The sequence below is a fragment of the Podarcis melisellensis genome, assembly GCF_964234715.1.
Source record: "Podarcis melisellensis genome assembly, chromosome: 11".
NCBI lineage: Eukaryota > Metazoa > Chordata > Lepidosauria > Squamata > Lacertidae > Podarcis > Podarcis melisellensis.
The window spans coordinates 7,066,148-7,088,521 of record NC_138543.1 but is presented as its reverse complement, the minus strand read 5'-3'; the positions used below and the strand labels follow the sequence as shown (position 1 = coordinate 7,088,521).

Genomic DNA, 22,374 nt, shown 5'->3' with positions numbered 1-22,374 from the left:
CAGGCTTTGACTTTCTGGCATTCAAAAGGGGTTGGACTTCTTCCCATCGCGGAAGAAAGTGTACCTCTTCCAAAGAAGCTGTGATTGCTTCTATTATCTAATATATACACACCTTAATATTTACTTAGTTACACTTACTCTTAAGTGGGGGTGTGTGTGTTACATGTTGATAAGAAGACTTTACTGGTTTTGGGAGGAACTCAAAGTGTTTCCCCTCAGGGCTTTCTTTTATCCTGCAAGGCAGCTGTAGGTGACTTTGAATGAAGTGGAGGGGAAAGGGGAAGATTAAGCATTGCCTTTCCAGTCACTTGTCCTCCCTAAATCTCCCCACCCCCAGCTGCATTCCCATCTGTGCTAGAAAAGATACCGGGTTCTCATATCTCTGGCCCTGCAAGCACAAAAGGAACTTAGGGCGGGCCTTTCTCCTGGGCATAGTCGGCCAATTGGTGTTAAAGAAGGATAGAACTTTCTTTATGTATGCAACAACAGCAGCAAGAATACTCATCGCAAAGTATTGGAAGACACAAGATCTACCCACTCTGGAAGAGTGGCAGATGAAGGTGATGGACTATATGGAATTGGCGGAAATGACTGGCAGAATCCGAGACCAGGGAGAAGAGCTGGTGGAAGAAGATTGGAATAAATTTAAAGACTATCTGCAGAAATACTGTAAAATTAATGAATGTTAAAATGATGTTGGATTGAAAATAAGTGGCATTAGCAACAAAGTTGATAAGAATATGCAAGAATGGATTGATAACATATGAAAATATTTGATATTATGTTAAGATTTAAAGTTAAGATAAATGAAAGAGGGTAAGGATTTGCTGATTTGATTATGTAAATGGGAATACAAAAAGGGGAGGTGTGAGGAGGTCAACGAAACAAGCAAATGAGTTCAAAGATACTTAAAAATGGATTTCTTTTTATTTTTTATTTTTATCTTGTAATCTTTATTACTTAATTTTTGTATTTTTCTTTTTCTTAGTTTTTCCTTCTGTAAACTTTTATTTTTTGTAAAATCTCAATAATATATTTTTTTTAAAAGGAACTCTGAGTAGACAAATGGCTACCAAGAAAAAGGGGACCTGTCCTTTGCAGGCAGGTGTCTGATGAAATCCAGAACTGCTTTAACAAACGATAGCAAATGACACGTTGAAATTCCATCCCCACAAAACGAGGTATTTCTCAGTGACCATGAAATGTATGTAAATGAAAGTAAGGTGTTTTATGCAGTGATGTTAACGCAGGCAAGCCCTGTGAGATAGCTCAGTCAGTAGAGCACAAGACTTTTAATCTCAGGGCTGAGGGTTCAACCCCCATGTTGGGCAAAAGATTGAAGGGGGTTGGATTTGATTATCCTTGTGATCCCCTCCAACTTTGCAATTCTATGATTGTAAGCCGGATCATTCCTTTCCCCTTCTCCTGCAGGCCAAATTTGTCAGATGGATGGGGCCAGCCACCTGTCAATCATCTGATGTCATTTGACAACTCAGAAGGGGCTCCGCTGAACCCCTTTTGAAGGCTGGCTGTCAGTGCAAATCAGCTGATAATTGCTTAGAGACCTAGGAATACAAACCACTTGCAAACTGACTTCAGAGTGAGTTTTAACAGATTTTACCAGTTTTGATTGGATCAGCGTACTAAATTTGTGATGTGTACTGAGGGGAAAACAAGAATTACAATATGTCTTGTAGTCTATATATGGTAGCACTTACTTCGGATGTGTGCAGACAATTTAGGCTTGATTTATATAGGACCATAGTGGGATTTTGTGCCTCTTAAGCCTACAGAAATGATAAGGGCTGTGGAATTATATATACAGAGGATTTATATAAAAGGAAAACACCATCCCAGTTAGTTAGTAATGTGTGATTGAGGGAAGCTTGCTTTCAAATGGGAACCAAACTGAGTTTCTCCTAGTGAATTCAAGAATACCTACAAAGTTGCTGTTTGTAAATCCCCCTGAAATAAATGCTAATGAGTCAGGTGCCAAACAGAAAGAATGGGAAACTTCCTGTCTTAAGGGAATAACACTGTGAGCAGCCAAAAAACACCCCAGACCTCAGCAAAAGAAGGATATGACCCCCGTCAGTATGAACACCAAACTCAGTTGAAACTGAAGAAGTTCAGTTGTATAAGGCTGCAATTTTGCAAAATGTTGAAAAAACTCTTGGGGGGTGGGTGGGATAAATACTTATTGCCAAGATCTGGGGTTTGCATGCCAACCGAATCTGATGCTCATAATTTATCATTCTGTTTTCTCTTTCACAGAATAAGAAAGGGAAAAAATGCTGTATGTCATTCGTGTCTTAAGACATAGTGGGCTTGCTTTTAAAAAGAACTATCATGTTTTTACATGTTTCCTTCACTGGACAATAGAAGTACTTTGCCAGCCTGTCTGTTGTACGATTTCAGAGAGGCTCTAAACAAACAAACAAACAAACAAACAAACAAACAAACAAACAAAGCCTTTGTAGCTAGCACCATGCAACAGCACAACATGCCAATTATCCAAAGGTTATCTCTCTCCACAGTTGTCCCTGCAGCATCTCTTAATAGCTGTGCCGACAGAGTGCAGAATATCATTAACAATCTGACAGAGCAGAAGGGGCCGGGCCTATTTGCCATGTAAACAGGCAAGCGGCAGACAATAATTTTGGATGCAAACTAATATCTCAGCAAATCAGTGCAGGCGTCATGGAGTGCCGGTTACTAACACATTAATAAAGATGGTTATGTAGACACTGGTAACCAACACTTGCTTTTCCACTATGCACCGCAGAGCTAAGAGATACACAGATCGGGCAAATGAACAGCTGATACAACATTCAGTGGCAAATATGCAGTTTCAATAGTAAAAAGACACAAGCTTACTATACGTTCCAGTGTCTTTTGCAGTTGATCAATGTCTTGCTTTGATCATACTTTTACCCAACCTTCCTCCCAAACAACAACACAAAGAGTATAAACAATACAGAGATTTTAAAAAAAGCAAAACCTTCAAATATCTTCCCAGCTAATTAATTCCAAGGATGCAAGAGACTTCAGATACCTGGGTAAGCAGGCCTGCTTTAGAATTCTGCCTAAATACAGGCAACAACCGATTTATGCACATCCGAATGATAATCATGCACGCATGCATGGCGCTGAATCTGGAAGTGACCCTAAAATGTCACTAAAAGGCAGGAACAGGGGTGGAGATGAACCACTCCTGGAAAGTCAGCACCAGTTAGGCAGCCTGCTGCGGCCACCCCTGCTGTTTATGTGGCCTTTGATGGTTGATATTGCAGGAGGTGATGGACAGTAAGGACTGACATAACCCGAGACCAGGAAGAAGGGACGTTGGATGAAAATTGGAAGAAAGTTTATAAAGAAAAACTTTTATTTTGGGAATTAGTGTAAAATTAATGAATAATAGGGAAAATGTTGGAATGAAACTGTCTGGCTTTAGTAGAAATGATATAAGGAGTTATGTATAAATAAGCATTAAGTTTTAAGTTTTAAGGTATTTTACGGTAAGATAAGGTTAAATAAAGTAAGGCAAATTGAATAACAGAATATGGTGAAAGATGGAAAGGATTTGCTGAGTTAATTAAAAGGTTAGACTGTTAAGATAAATTATTCAGTAATAATTGAAAAAGAGGGAAAGAATTTGCTGAAATAATTAATTAAGCTAGAATACAAAAAGGGAGGTGTGAGGAGGTCAAGGAAACAAGCAAATGAAAGATATGTAATATGGGATTTGTATTTTTCTTTTTTGTTGTTGTTGTGTTGTATTGGTTTTTATGTATCTTTTTTTCCTTTTTTCTTCTTCTTTTTTTGTAATCTTGAAATTCTTAATAAATATCATATTTAAAAAAAAGATATTGCAGGAGGTGATGTTTTCGCTCCCACAGTGTTTAGGGCCTTGTACTTGGAACTGGGCCTGGTAGTTCACTGGCAGCCAGTATTGTGTTTTCAAGACCAGTGACACATTGTCCAGTTGGTCTGCCACACTAGCTGCAGCTTCCAGGCTGTCACTGAGGGCAGCCCCACATGGAGCATATGTGTGGAGCCCAAATGCAAGGTCACTAGAGCATGGCCTACTGCAGTCTGGCTATTCTGGCTCAGAAACAGCTATGGCTGTCAAACGAAAAACAAATCAACTCTAGCTACTGAGGCCACTTGGGATTCCGGTGACAGATCTGAATCAAGGTGCACTCCCAGACCATGAGTGTGTCTTCACAGGGAGTGCAACTCACCCCACAGATCACTCACCTAATTCCAGGACTCGAGAACCACCCACCCACAGCACTTGGATTTTATCAGGATTCAGCTTCAGATTACTGGCCCCCATCCAGCCCATCACTGCTTCTAGGCACTGATCCAAATTTTTCACAGCCTCTTCTGGTATAAATGGAACGGAGAGATAAAGCTGCATATTATCGGCATGCTGAAGACACCATGCTCCAAATCCCTGAATGACAACTCCCAATGGTTTCATATAGATGTTGAAAAGCATAAGAGACAGAATAGACCCCTTGAGGACCCCGTGGCCTAAATGCCCTGCAGGCAAGAACAGAACCATTGTAATACAATGGCTCCAACCCCCACCCTCCTGAGTTGTTCCAGAAACCTTGATCAACGGTGTCAAAAACCACTAAGAGATTAAAGAGATAAAGGAGAACCAACAGGATCACACTCTGTCCCTCTCGCATAGCTTGGTCAAGGTGACAGAGTCTGTCTTGGTGCTAAAACTAGACCTAAAACCAGAGGTCTGGATAATTTGCTTCCTCCAGACACACCTGCCACTGGCTGGCCACCACCCTCTCAATCATCTTGCCCATGAAGGGAATACTAGAAACTGGGTGAACATTTCCTAAAACCTCTTGGTCCTAGGAGGACCTCTTCAGGAGACCTCTTTCAAGGTGGTGGACATAACTCCCTCAAGTTGTGTGGCGTTTACCACTCCTAGTCAATCCCCTCCTACTTGATTTCATCAATCATAATGGATGGGGATCAACAGGACATGTCGTTAGCCTCAGTATCGCAAGTGTCCTGTCCATGTCCAGGATAGGATCATTATCTCTATTTGTCTTTATCAAGACAATCATTTCCTCCCATGTTGGTTCAGGGAAATGTTGGGATATCACTGTCCCACTTCTGCTTTAGAAGGGAACTAGGGCCTTGGGGTGAAGCAACTTTGGACACACTGCAATAAAGGAAGGTTAACTAAGAGGTCCTGGGGGCTTTGGGCACACCGGGCCAATTTAGCAACTGAAAGAAGGCTTAACCACACCCCAGAAGAATGGCTGAGGGCACAGAGACTCGCCTGAGTTGGACCTCTGTCTGCTACTGTTCTTTCAAAGTTTACCTAGCAGCCAGGCAAGGCTGGTGCAGAAACCACCTCTCAGCAACTGGGCAGATGAAGGTCAAGGCCTTTCCTTTTTAGGCCAAATTAATTTGAATTATGACAAATAAAGTAGTAGTATTTTACCCATCTAGTTCTGCGTTGCTTCTCTCTTTTCTCTCCTACTTCCACAGTGGGCACTATAAACTACAAACAACCTAAGATTCTGATTTTAAGGCTTTCTGACATCAAGGAACCCTTCCTATATTGCTTCGCCCACTGAGGATGTTTAAATAAAATAAAAATATCTATGGCATTTTCAACTGCGTGTATTGTCTTTGTTTGTCACTATGGTATGTATTTTTGTGTTTTTTGTATTGTAAACTGCCTTGTGATCCTCAGATGAAAGGCAGTATATAAATTTAAGAAATGTTTATAGTGGAGCTATAAACTCCATTATATGTTTATAATGGAGCCCCTTCTGTGTTGCAAAGGATTCTGGGGCATGTCCTAGCATCACCATTGTCACATGTGGGTTGAAAACGTACCTTAGAATGTGTCCTAAAACAGTCTTGTGCATTCATTTGTCCACTACTGGGGAAGACAAGAAGTGACTGGCAAGCTGGCTTTGGGGGAAGCTGGTCTGTCACAACTGATTTATTTTTTTCCATTGAGGAGTTCCAGGATTCCCCAGAAGAGAGTTTGAAAACCCTGTTATGGAAGGATATTTTTCCATGATAGAAAGCAAACACTCTGTGTCTTACCCATAGAGGCAAGTGGCGCAGGGTGCCAGGGCACCAAGTTCTGGAGGGCGCCAGGCAAGAGTCCGGGGAACACAGAACGAGCGAGGGTGCATGTGCCGCTCCCGCTGAGCGTCAGCTCAGTGTTTTCCCTTTTAGCCTGCAGACACCAAATTCTGCGGGGCGCCAGAAGGCTAAAAGGGAAAAAACCGAGCCAACGCTCAGCAGGAAGAAGAAGAAGAAGAGTTTGGATTTGATATCCCGCCTTTCACTCCCCTTCAGGAGTCTCAAAGCGGCTAACATTCTCCTTTCCCTTCCTCCCCCACAACAAACACTCTGTGAGGTGAGTGGGGCTGAGAGACTTCAAAGAAGTGTGACTGGCCCAAGGTCACCCAGCAGCTGCATGTGGAGGAGCGGAGATGCGAACCCGGCTCCCCAGATTACGAGACTACCACTCCTAACCACTACACGCACCCTCGCTCACTCAGCGCAAGCCCGTTCACTCAGTGTGTTGCCTGCCATGGCCACTGCGGCATGAAGCGGCCAGCTGATCTGGGCGGCGTCGCATTCAGCCTCTGCCTCTTCCCCGCCGGAGGAGCCACCCTCCAGCTGCTGCCCCCCTCCTCCAGCCCTAAAAAAAGGTCAACAACTCTGGGAAGAGGGGGGGTGCTGGAGGGATCTTTGCACCATGGCGCCGGATATGCTTAAGACGACCCTGGCTCTGTGATCTCTCTTCCTCTAAGCTGACACACCATACATTTAAAGCACTCCTCTGCCACTTTAACAGTCATAGTTTCTCCCAAAGAATCCTGGGAACTGTAGTTTGTTAAAAGTATAGATACAATTCCCAGCACCCTTAACAAACCACCTTCCCCAGGATTCTCTGACTGTTAAAGTAGAATAAGAGCGGTTTTTAAAAAAATCTATGGTGCAGATGTAACCTAACTTGCCAGATAGACTTATTTTGAAGCTACCCCCCTTGAGGCATCATTGTCTCGTAAAGTGTAAAAAGTGCTGAAACTTTGCGGATGCAAATTAGCCAGTGGCAAGCGTTTCCTGCCCCAAGGTCTTAAAACTGCACGTGAAAGTCATGTTCGCTCGTGTGATGTGATGTCATTTTCGTAGTGTAACAATGTACTAGCTTGGAAGGCTAAAGCTTGGGAAGACAACATGTGACAGAAATCTAGTTCAGATGTTCACTAATTGCAAAGTATGGATCACTGGAGGAAGCAACAGACAATGCAAACCAAAATAAGAGTGTTCTTTTTCGGCTCTTAATTAAAACAGTTGTATGAAAATAAATACTGTCCTTGTGTGGTGGCGCAGTTTCCTCTGCCTTGCCACTAAGCCATATGTAACAATTCACTTTTGAAGCAGGATGTCTGCAGACAATGGAACTGCTCAAAATCGGTTCTGTCCTCTCACAGAACCAGGCCACTAAGCGAAGAATGAGGTGGCTAAAGAGCATGACTCTTTATTTACAAATGCTGTTAGCCCATGACTTGTTGCTTTACAATAACCACAGCCACTTGCCTCATTAAAAGAAGTTAGCAACAAAGACAGCAATAAATAATCAGTTTAGCACTGAAGCTTTTATCTTTTGTGAAGTCCTTTGCGTGCTGATCAACAAATTGATCCATAAGCAATGACTGAACGCTTGTTGCTCTGCAGGGAGTTCAGAAATGCATGGGAACATGATTATGTCACCATCGGAAGGTAGGCATTGTGAGATGGCAGCAACATGCAACCCATTGATGTTGTGGTGCATGATTTTTAACTGATACAGTCCTACCTCGGGTTACAGACACTTTGGGTTGTGTGATTTCAAGATGCTCACAGCGCTGAACCTGAAAGTACCAGAATGGGTTACTTCCGGGTTTCGGCGCTTGTGCATGCGCAGAAGCGCTAAATTGCATTTTGCACATGCGCAGAAGCACCGAATCACGACCCGTGCTTGCGCAGACGTGGCGCTGCGGGTTGCGGACGCTGCTGGTTGTGAACATGCTTCCTGCACGGATCACATTCGCAACCTGAGCGTCCACTGTATTTTCTTTCCAGTAAGATCTGGTCTCTCTCAGGCTTAAGAATAGATATGGTGGTTGTGTTATCATTCATATGACGTGGCAGATCAAACTGACCAGGCAGCATTCATTGAGAAACGCTTTGTCCTTATTCATGTCAAGCGAGCTCTCAGGTCTCAGAAGAAACTTGTAAGCTACTCGTGAGCAGGAATAAAAGGAAAGATTAGCCAAACAGCTATTTCATTTTTAATAGTTATCAACTCACAGCTAGCATGTTGGAGCAGAATAGGAGTTCAGTAGGTCAGTATCTTCACCGAGAAAATAATGTGCCAAAAGCTGTTTCTCAAAAGTTTTCTTCTGAAAAAGAGGCTTCCCTTTAGCTGCCTCATTCCTCAGGGAGCTTTAGAATTTCTTAATTATTTCAGTGAGTGTGGTGTTTCCTGATCTTAAGTCTCAGGGGAGGAATGTCTCCCCCTGGGCTTTAATTGAACACTGGGGAGGCTGACCAATGAGAACCTGGGCGCACTCACTGATTTTGTTGTTTTAAGAAGGTGCTCCCTTTTACCTAAAAAAAAATTAAAAATCCACACTGATTTCTTTATAAGTAAAAAGATTAGTCTTTTCACAAATGAACATCTGCCAAGAGCAGGGTAGGCAGCCTCCCTGGGTTACCCTGCTTAGAGAGAGTCCAGCAATGACATCCTGGGGTTTTCAGGGCAGGTGCTTGGGAAGACTGAAGAAGGCAGATCACAGGAGAGATGACTTGTAGAATGAAAGAAAGGACACTCACAAGAACCTCGGCTCATCTCAAAAGTAAGTGCAACAAAAATCTTGCATCTCACCCATGAGAATTTTACTTAATTTTCCTTTCCCCTTTGAAAATTTTGGAATGCAATTTCTTTTCTCATTAATGGATGCAGAATATTCATGAAAAAATGCAGAAGGCATTTTCCAGCAGAACGCTAGTCTGAGACTTTGGCCAGCCAGACGGCTCAAGGAAATTCATAAAGCAAGGCAAGCCGGCAATACGTGGAGCCGACGATTTCTTCCCAACATCTGGTGGTCAGCATGTTATATTCTCTGCGACTATAGAATTGCATTTTTGGATATCATACGTAGCTAGAAATCACCGCTGAAAACCGTCTCGATTTATTTGTCTTAAAAGCCAAAGGATGAATTTAACATTGCACTATTATGGAACAAAGGAACCAACTCCCATCTCCCCCCCCCCCTGGTGTGCCAATCTGGGATTCTCCTGCCCCCCCCCCCCCCCGGGCAAGCTTTGTGGGGCCTGAGCGAAGGAGCGGGGAAAGCCCTGTTGTGCTTCTATAGGTGCAACTGGCCCCAAGTATGCAAGTGGCAGCCATAAAGTGTATATTATACAAGATGTATAATATTTCAGTTTTACAGAGTGAAAGATCAGTCTAACAGTTAATGAACTGCCCTCTGGCCCTCAATTGATTTATGACCGGGTAGGGATTTTAATCCAGGTCTCCCAGATAAAAGTCAAATACTATACCCACTGGAGCACTCAGCAGGATATATTTCCTAAAGTGTCCATCCTTGACACTTTAAACTCAACTCTACTAACATTTTCTGCTTTGTAGATTAATAATGGTTTCTGTATCACTCTTTGCACAAGCCACATGGCAGTTTAGAACAAAATTAAGTAAGATAAAAATAATCAGTAAGGTCCATAAAATGACACAGCCTCTAAAAATAACAGCACAACTACTGGCTTCAGTAGCAGCAACAAGATGGCAGACTGAAGCCAAAGTTATTAAAAACAACAAATCACTTACCCTGTAGTAATCTGTGCTATACACGTCTCTTGACATTCCAAAATCTCCTATCTTCACCAGTAAGTTTTCACCAACCAGGCAATTCCGAGTGGCAAGGTCACGATGCACAAAATGTTGTGATGCCAAGTAAACCATGCCAGCTGCAATCTGCTGGGCAATATGTAACATCTGTGACTGGGTTAGCTCAGTTAGATGACTCCCTTCAGCCATCAGAGCTGCATCAGGTCCATGTGCCCTGTATGGAACACAGGAGAGTGTAAGCAGATCCATTTATTCATTTCCTTTAAGTTTAAAACATGCACACACACAATGGAAGAACCATATGGGAGATGAAGATCCATGAGCCCCAATCTCTTTAATGACCATCTGTTTTGAAGAGCAGGCAAAGTGCTTATTGAGCTTATATCTCCTATAACAACAGTCCTTTTCCAGGTTAAGAATCTCAGTTGTATGATGCATGAAAACATCAAGGCCTGGATTAACAGATCTCGGGATCATCCACACTTACATGTCTAGGCACAGGTCCTGGCTTTCCAGGTTCCTGTCCAAGCCCCGCTGGGACTTTCCCTGCAAAAACCCACTCTTTACCGCTAAACTGGAGCAAACAGCAATCTGTGGAAAGCCTGAATTGCTGTTTGCTCCGATTCAGCAGTAAAGAGCAGGTTTTCCTGGGGAAAGAGGCAGGGCAAGAAAACACCAAAGCACTTGGACATGGCTGGGAAAGTGTGAACACGTGCCTAGAAAGTGAGGGGCAAAGGGTGAGTGTGGATGAGTCCTTGTCTCTACAAATGAAAAGGGACTTGCTGGTCTCTGCCAAGACTTAGAAGAACACATAGAAACCCTACATATTCTGCCTTGGGCTCCATGGAGGAAAGCCAAATATAATATGAAACTATTGTACTCAATGCTCAGTAGTACCCTCCGAAGCTCTATAGCAGGTGATGCCATTTAAGCTCTGGAAATGGACTCTTAATAACCAAAGAAAAATAAAGAAGAATGGTGTTGCTCAGGTTATTAACAGACAAAACATTAATATACGTGAACTGTCTTGTTTTGCTCATTACACATCCCTCTGCCAGCTATAGCACAGCGGGCATAGATTACAGCATACATTACAAAACAAAGAATACAAATTGGTGGGGTGCATTGTTTCATTAGTCCCAGAGAGAGACTTTGAAACACAAGCATCCTTTCTGGTAAAATATTCTGCTGCTCATAATCAGGGCATAATCCTCACTACAAACTGTGGAACAATCTCTGTGAGAACATCAGTAGCAGAATGGTTTTACACCAGTGACAACGCAAATGGCGCTAGGCGAGTGTTCCTGCTGGCTCTGAGCTATCGTCTTGCAGAATAGTTATTGCACTGGTGACTGGGAGGGATGGGCTGGGTAACTTTGCTCCTCTTCTGTCCCACTGATTCACAAGACCCAAGACAAAAGTTACAAAGAAAGATTGGGATGGAATGTGTCAGGAGCTCATCCTACACTCGAGTAGGACCCTGGCAGAAACACATGCCCGACTGGCATGTTCTCTCCCTCCTGGTCGATTGTTTGGGAGCTTCAAAAGCTTTCTTCAGCCCGAACATCACAGCGACTGATGCCAACAGACACCAGCACACTTAGGGATCCGCAGAGTCTTTGCAGCTTGCGTAACAGACCTCAGCAACTCAGCATTTTGGCTAATCTACTTTATTTACCTATAAACACACACGGAGCACTGCAACATGGCTCCCTCTCTCTCTAGCACCAGACAGCAAAGAGAAAAAGAACAAAGGACAATAGTCCCACTTCACGAAACACAGTAACACAAACATCCTGTCTCCATCACTTCCCACTCTGTGGAGTCAAAACATACACCGTCATGTGATAGACGAAAAAATCCCATGACTGCAATCACGGAGCAGGAATTCTAACAGAATGTACCCATCCTAGTCCCTTCTCACTTCTGACTTGTGCAATCTGGCATGAAGGCAAATGTTAGCCGTCAGCCCTTAGAACACAGAATACATATATGAGGATACATATCTGGGGGGAGAGTTTAACAATCTGTCATAAATGCTCAAAACAGAGACCAAAAAATACAGATGTAGTGACTGGAATGAAGTCTTCCAATTATGCGAAGTTGCATACATCCACGTCTGTTTTTTGTGTCTGTAGAACAACACGGGTTTTTAAACAAACACACAAACACATGAATAAACAAATAAGGAACTGGAGTAGAAGAGGATGAAAAAGAGTGGAAAATAAAAAGAAGGATGATAAAGGCCAAAGCAGAAACCCAAATGGTGGAACACGATGACTTGTACTGTCAAAATCCCGCCTTTTTTTACTGTATCATTTTGCTTGCTGAGCTGTAGAGCAGATTGCTTTATTCATGTTTAAAAGCTTTCTTCCACAATCATTGGAGGCATTTTGAAAATAAAATAAAAGCTGAGTTTGAAAATGAGCAAGGAGATTTTGAGGGAAGCAACAGCAAAATCCTTGTTGCAGGTGGTAGAAGCACAAGGTTGGCTTGCCATGGGCTTGAGGAGACCAGCACATGCTTTCAAGTGGCCCTCACATGAGAATGTGAAGGTTGTGTCGCTGGGCACTCAGATCCTAAAGAGATGAACAGCTGCACTGTTGTTTCACAGACTGGAATGTCGCAAATTAACCACAGCAGCATTTCATGTGAGAAAACTCACACAGGCCTTACGATTGCACCACAGATCTGATATAGGTCCCTTTTTAATTCCTAACTCCCATATTAAGTGCATACAGTTGTATGTACATGGTGGCTGAAAGGTAGGGCTGTCACCCATTCCTAGAAAAACGTGATGGTCCTTTTTTCAAGTGTCCCCTGTCCTTTGTTGTTTAGTCGTTTAGTTGTGTCCGCCTCTTCATGACCCCATGGACTAGAGCATGCCAGGCACTCCTGTCTTCCACTGCCTCCCACAGTTTGCTCAGATTCATGTTCGTAGCTTCGAAAACACTGTCCCACCATCTTGTCCTCTGTCGTCCCCTTCTCCTTGCGCCCTCCATCTTTCCCAGCATCAGGGCTTTTTCCAGGGAGTCTTCTTTTCTCATGAGGTGGCCAAAGTATTGGAGCCTCAGCTTCAGGACCTGTCCTTCCAGTGAGCACCCAGGGTTGATTTCTTTAAACAGGACACCTTTTTTCATGTATTCAACTCCTCCTCAAAACTGTGTGGGCAGCTTTTAACATTGGCAGAAAAACAAACTGTGAAGCAGCACTCCTTCTGCAGTCATGGCACATATCGTACATAGTTAGTCTTTGTTAATAATATTTGACTATCATCCATTAGAATTATTTCCATCTAAATTTGATTTTTAAAAATAAAAATAAAAATGACTGGCTCTTCTTTTTCATATTTGTCCAATTTATATCTATAACAGACACACAGCTGTGTGCGACTGCCACATTTCATTTTGTTGTTTAGGCTTCCTCAGCCTAAATGGTACCCACAGGAAGGCTTCCTGACCTTCAGATCCTGGCCTGCAATTGGGCCTTGTACTGCAGGAAGCCAGCACTGTGAAGGACGTAGAGAGTTTACTTTTTCCTGGTGGCCATGGGGGGCGCTGCAGGGTAAGAAATAAATGTTCCTTTGCCTCATGATCAGCAAGCAGCCTTTTATTAAGCTGCGTCAAATGGCAGAAGAAAGCCAGACTTAAGCGCAAGTTCAAGAGCAATTCAGCATTCTAAACTTGAGAAATAACCAACAATTGAAGGGAGAGAGAAAGAGTGCAAAAGAAAGACCATGTGTTGCTGTGGTATAATCCCAAATCAAAACTCAAGAGACAAATGTAAATGAATAAGTGCTTCAAATGCTATTAAACGGGTGCCATTATTATGAATTTTTAATGTTTGCATTCAATTGTGGGAAGCTGCCTTGCGCTGCTCATCCAGGCCACATCAGCTGGCACTATCGGTCTATTAATAGCACGGATCCCTCTCCCCACCCTCTCCGACTGCACTGCACATTTGTTTGGGAGTAAAGCCTACAGTGGGATTTACTTCCAAGTAAACATGTGTCAGGCCAGGCTGCCAGCAAGGTATTCTCCCTGTGGAAATGGCACATGCCTTTTTGGGATGAAATGGCTGCGCTGTTAAACACAGGCTGCCTGTATCCCAGTGACCGCAATTTAGGCAGCCTTCCTCTCTCCAAAGCAAAGCAGAAGCAGTTTGGGGAATGCTAATGGTATCTCACATCAAGAACTCTAAAGCTAAAGAAGGATCTGCTGTGAAACACATCATGCCTTTAAAGCACATTCAAAGCACCTTCTTGCCCTCTAAGCAGTCTGGGCACTGCAGTTTGTTGAGGGCTGCTGGGAATTGTAGCTCTGTGAGTGGTAAACTACAGGGATCCCAAATGCTTTGAGGGAAACTATGTGCTTCAAATATGCTTTAAAGGTATAAGCATCCATTAGATGCCAGTTGTGTATACAATGGACTTACGAAGGGGAAGAAACAGGATCACAGCAGCAAGTTCTGCTACTCAACCTATGTACATTCACTAAGCCATGCAATCCCTTCTTGTGGTACATGCACAAACTTAGATGTCATCTGGGAATCTGATTTCTGTTGATGTAATCGCAGGCCACATGAACACAAGGCCTGCTCTAGCTTTCTGGGGACGCTTGGATACAAGATATCAACCAGGCCTTATCTCTTCTCTTTCCTCCTTAAACATCGCTTCTCCCTCTATCATACTAATAAAGTGTCAAGCTAGGAAGATGGGTTAGATCCACTGGATGCCTTTAAGAAATGTTACTTGTGTGCAGAAACATGCACTAGAGTTTCAGCCTCCTAAATTTTTCAATGGTGGTTGACTGCATCTTGACGCTAATGCATTTATATATGCAAGTGCAAGAACAAAAAGCAGACAACCACCTTCACAGATAATGAAGGTTGACAGGGAAGCTGAAATTAAATGGACAAAACTAAGGGCTCGTCCACATTGCCACTTGCCCCACAACTTGCCTCCAGGAAAACCTGCTGTTTATCGCTGAATCAGAGCAAATGTCAATCAGGTTTTCTCCGGATTGACATTTTCTCTGTTTTAGTGCTAAAGAGAGTGTTTTCTGGGGGAAAGTTGTGTGGCAAAGGCAAAAGTGCTTGGACTCACGTGTTCTAGGAACAATTCATGTGGAAGTGAAGACAATCCCTAATTTAGACTGCAATTTTAACTCCACTTACCCAGGAAATAAGCCTTATGAAATTCAATAGGGCTTACTTCGGAGTAGGCATGGGTAGGACTGCACCATTAGAATATTAGCTAGTGAAAATGATTTCTCTGTTCAAAATGGTATCTTGAGGAATGTTTAGTGTTGATGTGTGGTCTTTAGGTAATATGACTGCCAAAATACCCTTCCTAACAAAAGACCTAGTTCCAGAATAAAGTTTGGCATCCAAAAGGCACCTCCAGGAGCCCAATAACTGTGCCAGATCATGTGGTCCATGCAATACACTCATAGCTGATCCTGTAAGCTCAGGCTGGATAGTTTTGGAACACAGGATTGGAGGACAGAGCCAGATTTTGAGAATGTGCCCCTTTTTAAAATGTTTTCATATGGCTCAATTCCTATGATCTCTCACAGCACTTGACATCTACTTTCCTAAAGTCGACTGGATAGTTTCAGCACCAGTTTTTTTGGACACTTCTTCTCTTTCCCATGGTTTGCAGAATTTTCATGAGTCATATGTTCCCCATTCCTGGGTCTAAATCCTAACTTTTGTGTGCTGGAAGCTTCTCCCAGCTCTAGCCTGAGATGTGTGCCATTTTATAATGTGTGTGAGTAAGCCCCATGGTGTTAAATGGGAATTGCTCCCAGGTAAGAATGTATAGGATTGGAAGCTAAGGGTTGTATGTGACTAAGTCTTACTCAGCGTAGACCCACTGAAATAGTAACTTAAGCCATGAATTTTGGTGGCACATAATAAACAAAACTGAAACCCATCAACATGCAAGTTATGAAATATCTGGGCTATATTCTCATTATTGGCCAACACTGTTGGATACCTGATGGACTCTAGTCTACAAAAACTTGTGTTGTAATGCATGTATTAGTCTTTAAGGTGCTATAATGTTGTTGTTGTTTGCTGCAACAGACTAGCCCAACGTTATTTGTCTAAAAGCTATTTCCACTATTGTACATAATTAGCAGACGTTTCTTTATGAATTTACCTGAGGAACTTGTTAAGATCTCCATGCTTCATGTATTCAAAGACCATGATGAGAGGATCGCCTTCCACACATACCCCGTAAAACTTCACAATGTGTTCATGCTGTAAGTTAGTTAATAGTTCTGCCTCCCGGTGGAAATCTTTGCGGGCGTTATCGCTAGCATCTTTTAGCGCCTGTGAGGAAAGAGTCAAGCAAAGTTAAGAGAAAAACATCACACACTTTTCAGAAACTTGGCAACTACTTTTTTTGTTTTGGGAGGAATCACGCCGTCAAGAGTGTTGTGTGTTGCACTATTTCCTTCTGCAATTTCTTATGCCATAGGTCACCCGGGAGCCTAAGTCGCCAGGTACTTACATGGTGGCAAGTTGTCTTTCAAGTTCTCTTCTTGGGCGATACATATTTTTTCCATTTTTACTTACTGTTACATTCAACAACATGGTGACCTTTCCTCCTCAGAAACATTGCACCCAAGTATCAAGCCTCTTGGCGCAGTCTGTGTTGCCAAATGGAACTATTTTGTAAGGAACAGCTATGTCAAAGCTATGTACCAAATATAGCTGTATTCACACTGTAAAAAAATCCCTGGTAGTCTAAAAATCTCTCACAGAACTGAAAATGAAATTACCAACTTGGGAGGAAAAAATGAAGAGTGCATGTGTGTAAGCGAGAGAGAAAGAGGGAACATGCTTTGTTGTTGTTGTTTAGTCGTTTAGTCTTGTCCGACTCTTTGTGACCCCATGGACCAGAGAACGCCAGGCACCTCTGTCCTCCACTGCCTCCCACAGTTTGGTCAAACTCATGCTGGTAACCTCGAAAACACTATCCAACCATCTCGTCCTCTGCCGCCCCCTTCTCCTTGTGCCCTCCATCTTTCCCAACATCAGGGTCTTCTCCAGGGAGTCTTCTCTTCTCATGAGGTGGCCAAAGTACTGGAGCCTCAGCTTCACAATCTGTCTTTCCAGTGAGCACTCAGGGAACATGCTATAAACCCTCAAATTCAAACACATTTAGATTGCATTCAAACATGGGGTTTATTGCATGAGTTTTACAGATACTAGCACTTCTGTCCCAATTTTCAATGTTCCCTAACTATGGCTTTTTGCTTGATATACCACCACGTCATGTTAAATTTTGTTTGCACTAGTGGGTGTGGTGTGACACAACAACAATTGTCACTGGATATGTCACACTCCCTCTCCCTTTCCAGGCTTGGGTATTTCCATTCCCCTGATTCACTGCACTGTATGCCAAACTTCCATGCAGAATTTCATTATGTGAATAAAACCCTTCTGATATTATGGGTTTTCCAGGGTGGCAAAAGGATTTTTTCTGGAAACAGAGAAATGAGCATAAAACTCTGACTAGATTTGGCTAGTCATCCAAGATGGGGATTTTACTTTGTGTGAAAGATCACATGAAAGGCAAAAATGATCAGGTGAGGAAACACCAGGAAGATGGAATGAAGTGCTGTCTGAATGCCGCCTTAGTTGGGGAAGGTGGAATGGTGAACTCATGTTTTTCATCTCTGAGGAGTAGCAGCTGTTTTCCGTGATGGAGCTGTTGCCGTGGTAACTGTACACTGTCCGTCAAAACAGCCAAATGCACACTGTCTCTAAGCCCAGATAGATTGTTGATGCTTGAGAATTATTGCTGCTAGAACATCTTTGTGTCCCCAATCTAGTCCTTTCAGAACAAGCAGAAACTCCCTGAATCAAAATTCTGCTTGTCTCTCTCTCCCACCCCAACTGCAGTCCTTTTCAGTAATTCAGTTCAGGGAAAATGAATGAGCAGGGTGGGATCATCTCAGCGGCAGGGCCTACCTCTCATCTATATGTGCTCATTAGAAAACCCAAAGAGGGCATGACTGACTACTATTCATGATGGCTCTGGTCAGAGGCACTAATACTTCTGAATACCAGTTGCTGGAAACCACAGGAGGGGAGATGGTGCTTGGGCTCAGGTCCTGCTTCCAGATTACCCACAAGTCTCTGGTTGGCCACTGTGAGAACAGGATGCTAGACTAGATGGGCCGCTGGCATGGTCCAGGAGGCTCTTCCTATGTTCTTATGTCCACACATGCATGTGCAGGATCTCTTCCGATGTTCTCATGAAGGTTAGGGGTAGAACCATCAACAAGCACACACCCCTGCCATGCATGTTCTTTATCCGTGTGCTAAACTATAGAAAAGGCCCTAAGCCTTCTACCATATTGCTCTCTGTGGCTTTAACAGCCTTCGCTTTTCCATTAAACTAAAGGTAAAGTGACCCCTGACCATTAGGTCCAGTCGTGGCCGACTCTGGGGTTGTGGTGCTCATCCCACTTTATTGGCCAAGGGAGCCGGCGTACAGCTTCCGGGTCATGTGGCCAGCATGACTAAGCTACTTCTGGCAAACCAGAGCAGCGCACAGAAACGCCGTTTACCTTCCTGCCGGAGCACTACCTATTTATCTACTTGCACTTTGACGTGCTTTCGAACTGCTAGGTGGGCAGGAGCAGGGACTGAGCAACGGGAGCTCATCCCATCGCAGGGCTTCGAACCGCCAACCTTCTGATCTGCAAGTCCTAGGCTCTGTGGTTTAGACCACAGTGCCACCGGCGTCCCCTTCCATTAAGCTACAGTGGTACCTCGGGTTACATACGCTTCAGGTTACATACGCTTCAGGTTACAGACTCCACTAACCCAGAAATAGTACCTCGGGTTAAGAACTTTGCTTCAGGGTGAGAACAGAAATCGTGCTCCGGCGGTGCGGCAGCAACAGGAGGCCCCATTAGCTAAAGTGGTGCTTCAGGTTAAGAACGGACCTCCAGAACGAATTACCCGTATTTTTCGCTCTATAACACGCTCCAGACCATAACACACACGTAGTTTTTAGAGGAGGAAAACAAGAAAAAATATATTCTAAACGAAACAGTGGATATATGATTTTTGTGGTTCATGCTGTGGCCACAGACATGTGATCTGACAGTGACTTTGGAGTAGCCCAATGCAAAAATCCTGAGGATCCATGTGGATCCATGCTTTGTAACCACGGAGGAGGGAAGGAAGGGGAATCATGGATCCTCTGCTCACGACTGCAGCAGATCCCCACCACCACCCGCAGGCATTTGCTTCATAACATGCACAGACATTTCCCCTTACTTTCTAGGAGGAAAAAAGTGAGTGTTATGGTGCAAAAAATACGGTAAGTACTTAACCCGAGGTACCACTGTACTTTCTTTTAATTCCTCCTCTAGTGCTTTTTCTTTTCTTGAAGTCTTTTCTACACCACCCTAATGGAACAATCCAAAAAAAGTGTAACAGGAATATTCTGCAGCAAAGACTAAAGCCGCACTTTTGCAATCAGAATTCTATTCTGTGGAGAACAACAAATTCTGTCTTATCTTGTCTGCTGCTTTCACATTGTTATGAGTTTGTTCATGGCCTCTCCATCTGCTTGCTTTTAGAGGGCTTATAGCAGCACTGTGTGTTACTCAAATCTCAGCTAAATCTTTCTGCACAGAAGCTGGCTCCAGAATGGCCACACACAAATCAAACTCTGTCCAAACAAACTGAAAGTAAAAATAAACCTGAGTCAAGTGGTTTTTTTTTAAAGGGCAAAGCAGAGCTTCCCTCTGTATGTGTTTTCCTCTTTTTATATCAAATCATTTTTTATGAATACCCCTTCTTCTAAAGCTATTAATTCATACAAGATTAGAATATTTGCCATCCTCTCTTCCACACACCCTGAAAATGCTACCTTTTGAGATTTTGTCTTCTCACAGGAAACAGCCGCTGCCATTCCCTAACATGTATACACAATGCTGTTCTGGGTTGCCCAGCAACCAGCAAGGAGGCATGTCAAAGATCCAATGAATGAATAGCAAATGTGACAATACTTGAACATTAAGTGAGATTATTTGGCCTTCTGGGGCAACTTGCTCAGATTCTCCTCTGTCTAAAATCTTTCTGAAATGGACATATTAGTCACAAAGTGTATATTCCACAAGGAGAATTGAAGGATGTGTGCATATAACATCCCCTAAAATTCCAGCACAATCCTATATGTATTTATACAGAAATAAGTTTCACTATTTTCAGTGGGACCCACTCCGAGGTGAATATACATATTGGTGTGTGGGTGTGTAAGAGAGAGAGAGTAAATCTTTTTGCATTTATTTGTGCTCTTATGTTTTATCTCTGCATCAAGGTGACAACAATATTGTCAACTACAAAGCTACTTTGAGTAAGAGCTAAGCATTAACTACAAAGTCAGAGTTCCAGATCTGTCAACTTGCAACTGCAGTCCTGCTCACACTTGCAAATTGCATTCACTCAATATGTGAAAAGTGATGCTGGAGAGTAAGACTGTATCCTCTGGTCCTGCCCATATCTTCTGTGTGTTCATCAGTGTGGACAAAGTCCTATGTGGTATGTGTACAAAGTAGATGCTTCCATGCAATTGAGAACCCTGCAAAAATGCTGGGCCAATGATCTCGCAGAGCCTTCCTGCATTGAGTTGTAACCACAATGGGCACACCTTCTGCATCTGAACACACAGAAGGGAGGGGCAGGCCAACAGATGTAATCCTTTACTGCTCCTGAAAAGTAAACAGGCTTATCACATAGTTTATCAAGATTCTATTGTCTTAAAGAGACAGGAAGTGATATCACATTGTTTACAATTCAGAAAAGAAGGAATAATAAGCATTCTTAAAAAACAATTATGTGTCCCCCTTGGTTGACCAATTCATATATTTAAAAAAACACATAGTGAAGACTTGAAGAAAAAGCATAATTCTTGGAATGCTAGTACTTTTCTCCAGGCAGATAGTACAGTGGTACCTCGGGTTACATACGCTTCAGGTTACAGACTCTGCTAACCCAGAAATATTACCTCGGGTTAAGAACTTTGCTTCAGGATGAGAACAGAAATCGTGCTTCGGCGGCACGGTGGCAGCAGGAGGCCCCATTAGCTAAAGTGGTGCTTCAGGTTGAGAACAGTTTCAGGTTCAGAACGGACCTCCGGAACGAATTAAGTACTTAACCTGAGGTGCCACTGTACTGGTTGACACACAAACTAAGTGCATAGGTGGCCTCACATGCACCAAGTTTGCTTAAAAATGTAGATCTAATTAAATTATCCCCCATGCTTTAAGAAACCATTTAGGGATGAGAGCCACAGCAAGGAGCACTTTATCACTAATGTTCTGCCATGGAACACGTTTGCAGTACTGCATTAGGGCTCAACTCTTGAGCACATGAAGCAAACATCTGCAGAGTGCTTTTTCTTCCCTGCTGAATAAACACAACTGGAATGTGAGATCGAGATTATGACAAGGTTCTCCTTCAAAAGGGTATGGCTTTCAGTTGGGCCACAACCTACTTCTAGGCATTTTCACAGGAATCTCCTGACTTCCTATTAACATTTGCAAGATGTTAATAGCAGCCTACTTTGAACAATGCAGGGCAGATAGAACCCTGTGACTCTATGGATGTTGATAAACTACAACTCCCATTATCCTTGACCGTTGGCCATGCTGGCTTAGGCCAATGAGAGCTGGAGTCCAATAACATCTGGAGGGCTACAGGTTCCTCACCCATGTTTCACAGGAACCATTTATAGCTGGAGACAATTCAATGGCAACAAACATCAACCGTTACATCCACAACAAAGATGGTCCATTTTACCTTCACTGCAACCAAGATCTTTTCCTGCTCATGACACAGATTATAACATTCGGCCAAGAAGACTTTCCCAAAGGCTCCTTCTCCCAGTTCCCTTTTGAGAACAATATTGTGTCGCTTGATGTGCTGGACAACTGCAAAATGAAGGTAAAGCAAGGATTAGAAATGAATTTCCTGGCCAAGGAAAGAGGCATTTTGGGAAGTGGGCGCAGGTAAAATCCCAGCATGTAGAGCAACAGGGCTTGCTTGCTTGCTCTGTTGACTTGGCAAGTCCTGCCCCAAAGCAGGACTCCTCTCTTTTAACCTGGCCATGTTAAGTCAAAGCAGCTAATGCAGAGGTCAGAACCATTCAGGCTCACATGGCCATTTCTAGCAAACTCCGCCCACCCACCAATCATGTGACCTGACAATCGTTTCAATCTGCCCCAACACCTTCCTCAGCTTTCTTCTTGTTAAATTGTGGGCGAACATATCAGACGACACAGCGATTCTTCCAAAACAGCTCTTTATTTGTAAGCTGAACAGAACTGAACTGAGGAGCTAAGTCAGCCTGCTTATATAGAGCTCCAGAACAATGTAACTGTTGCCATTTTCTAAAACTATCCAATCACTGAACATCACTTTCGATC

At 43.1% G+C, this 22,374-nt stretch overlaps 1 protein-coding gene across 8 annotated transcripts in view; it reads right to left on the bottom strand.

Moving 5' to 3' along the window:
* The window catches only part of NTRK2 (neurotrophic receptor tyrosine kinase 2), a 187,273-nt gene that overhangs the window by 21,221 nt on the left and 143,678 nt on the right, over window positions 1-22,374 (bottom strand). For all 8 annotated transcript variants that reach the window (XM_081930494.1, XM_081930500.1, XM_081930501.1 and 5 more), the window contains 3 exons: window positions 21,749-21,879; window positions 16,080-16,252; window positions 9,896-10,130 (listed from right to left, as the gene is read on the bottom strand). In XM_081930494.1, the coding sequence (XP_081786620.1) occupies window positions 9,896-10,130; window positions 16,080-16,252; window positions 21,749-21,879 (539 nt within the window). The remainder of the gene's footprint in view (window positions 1-9,895; window positions 10,131-16,079; window positions 16,253-21,748; window positions 21,880-22,374) is intronic.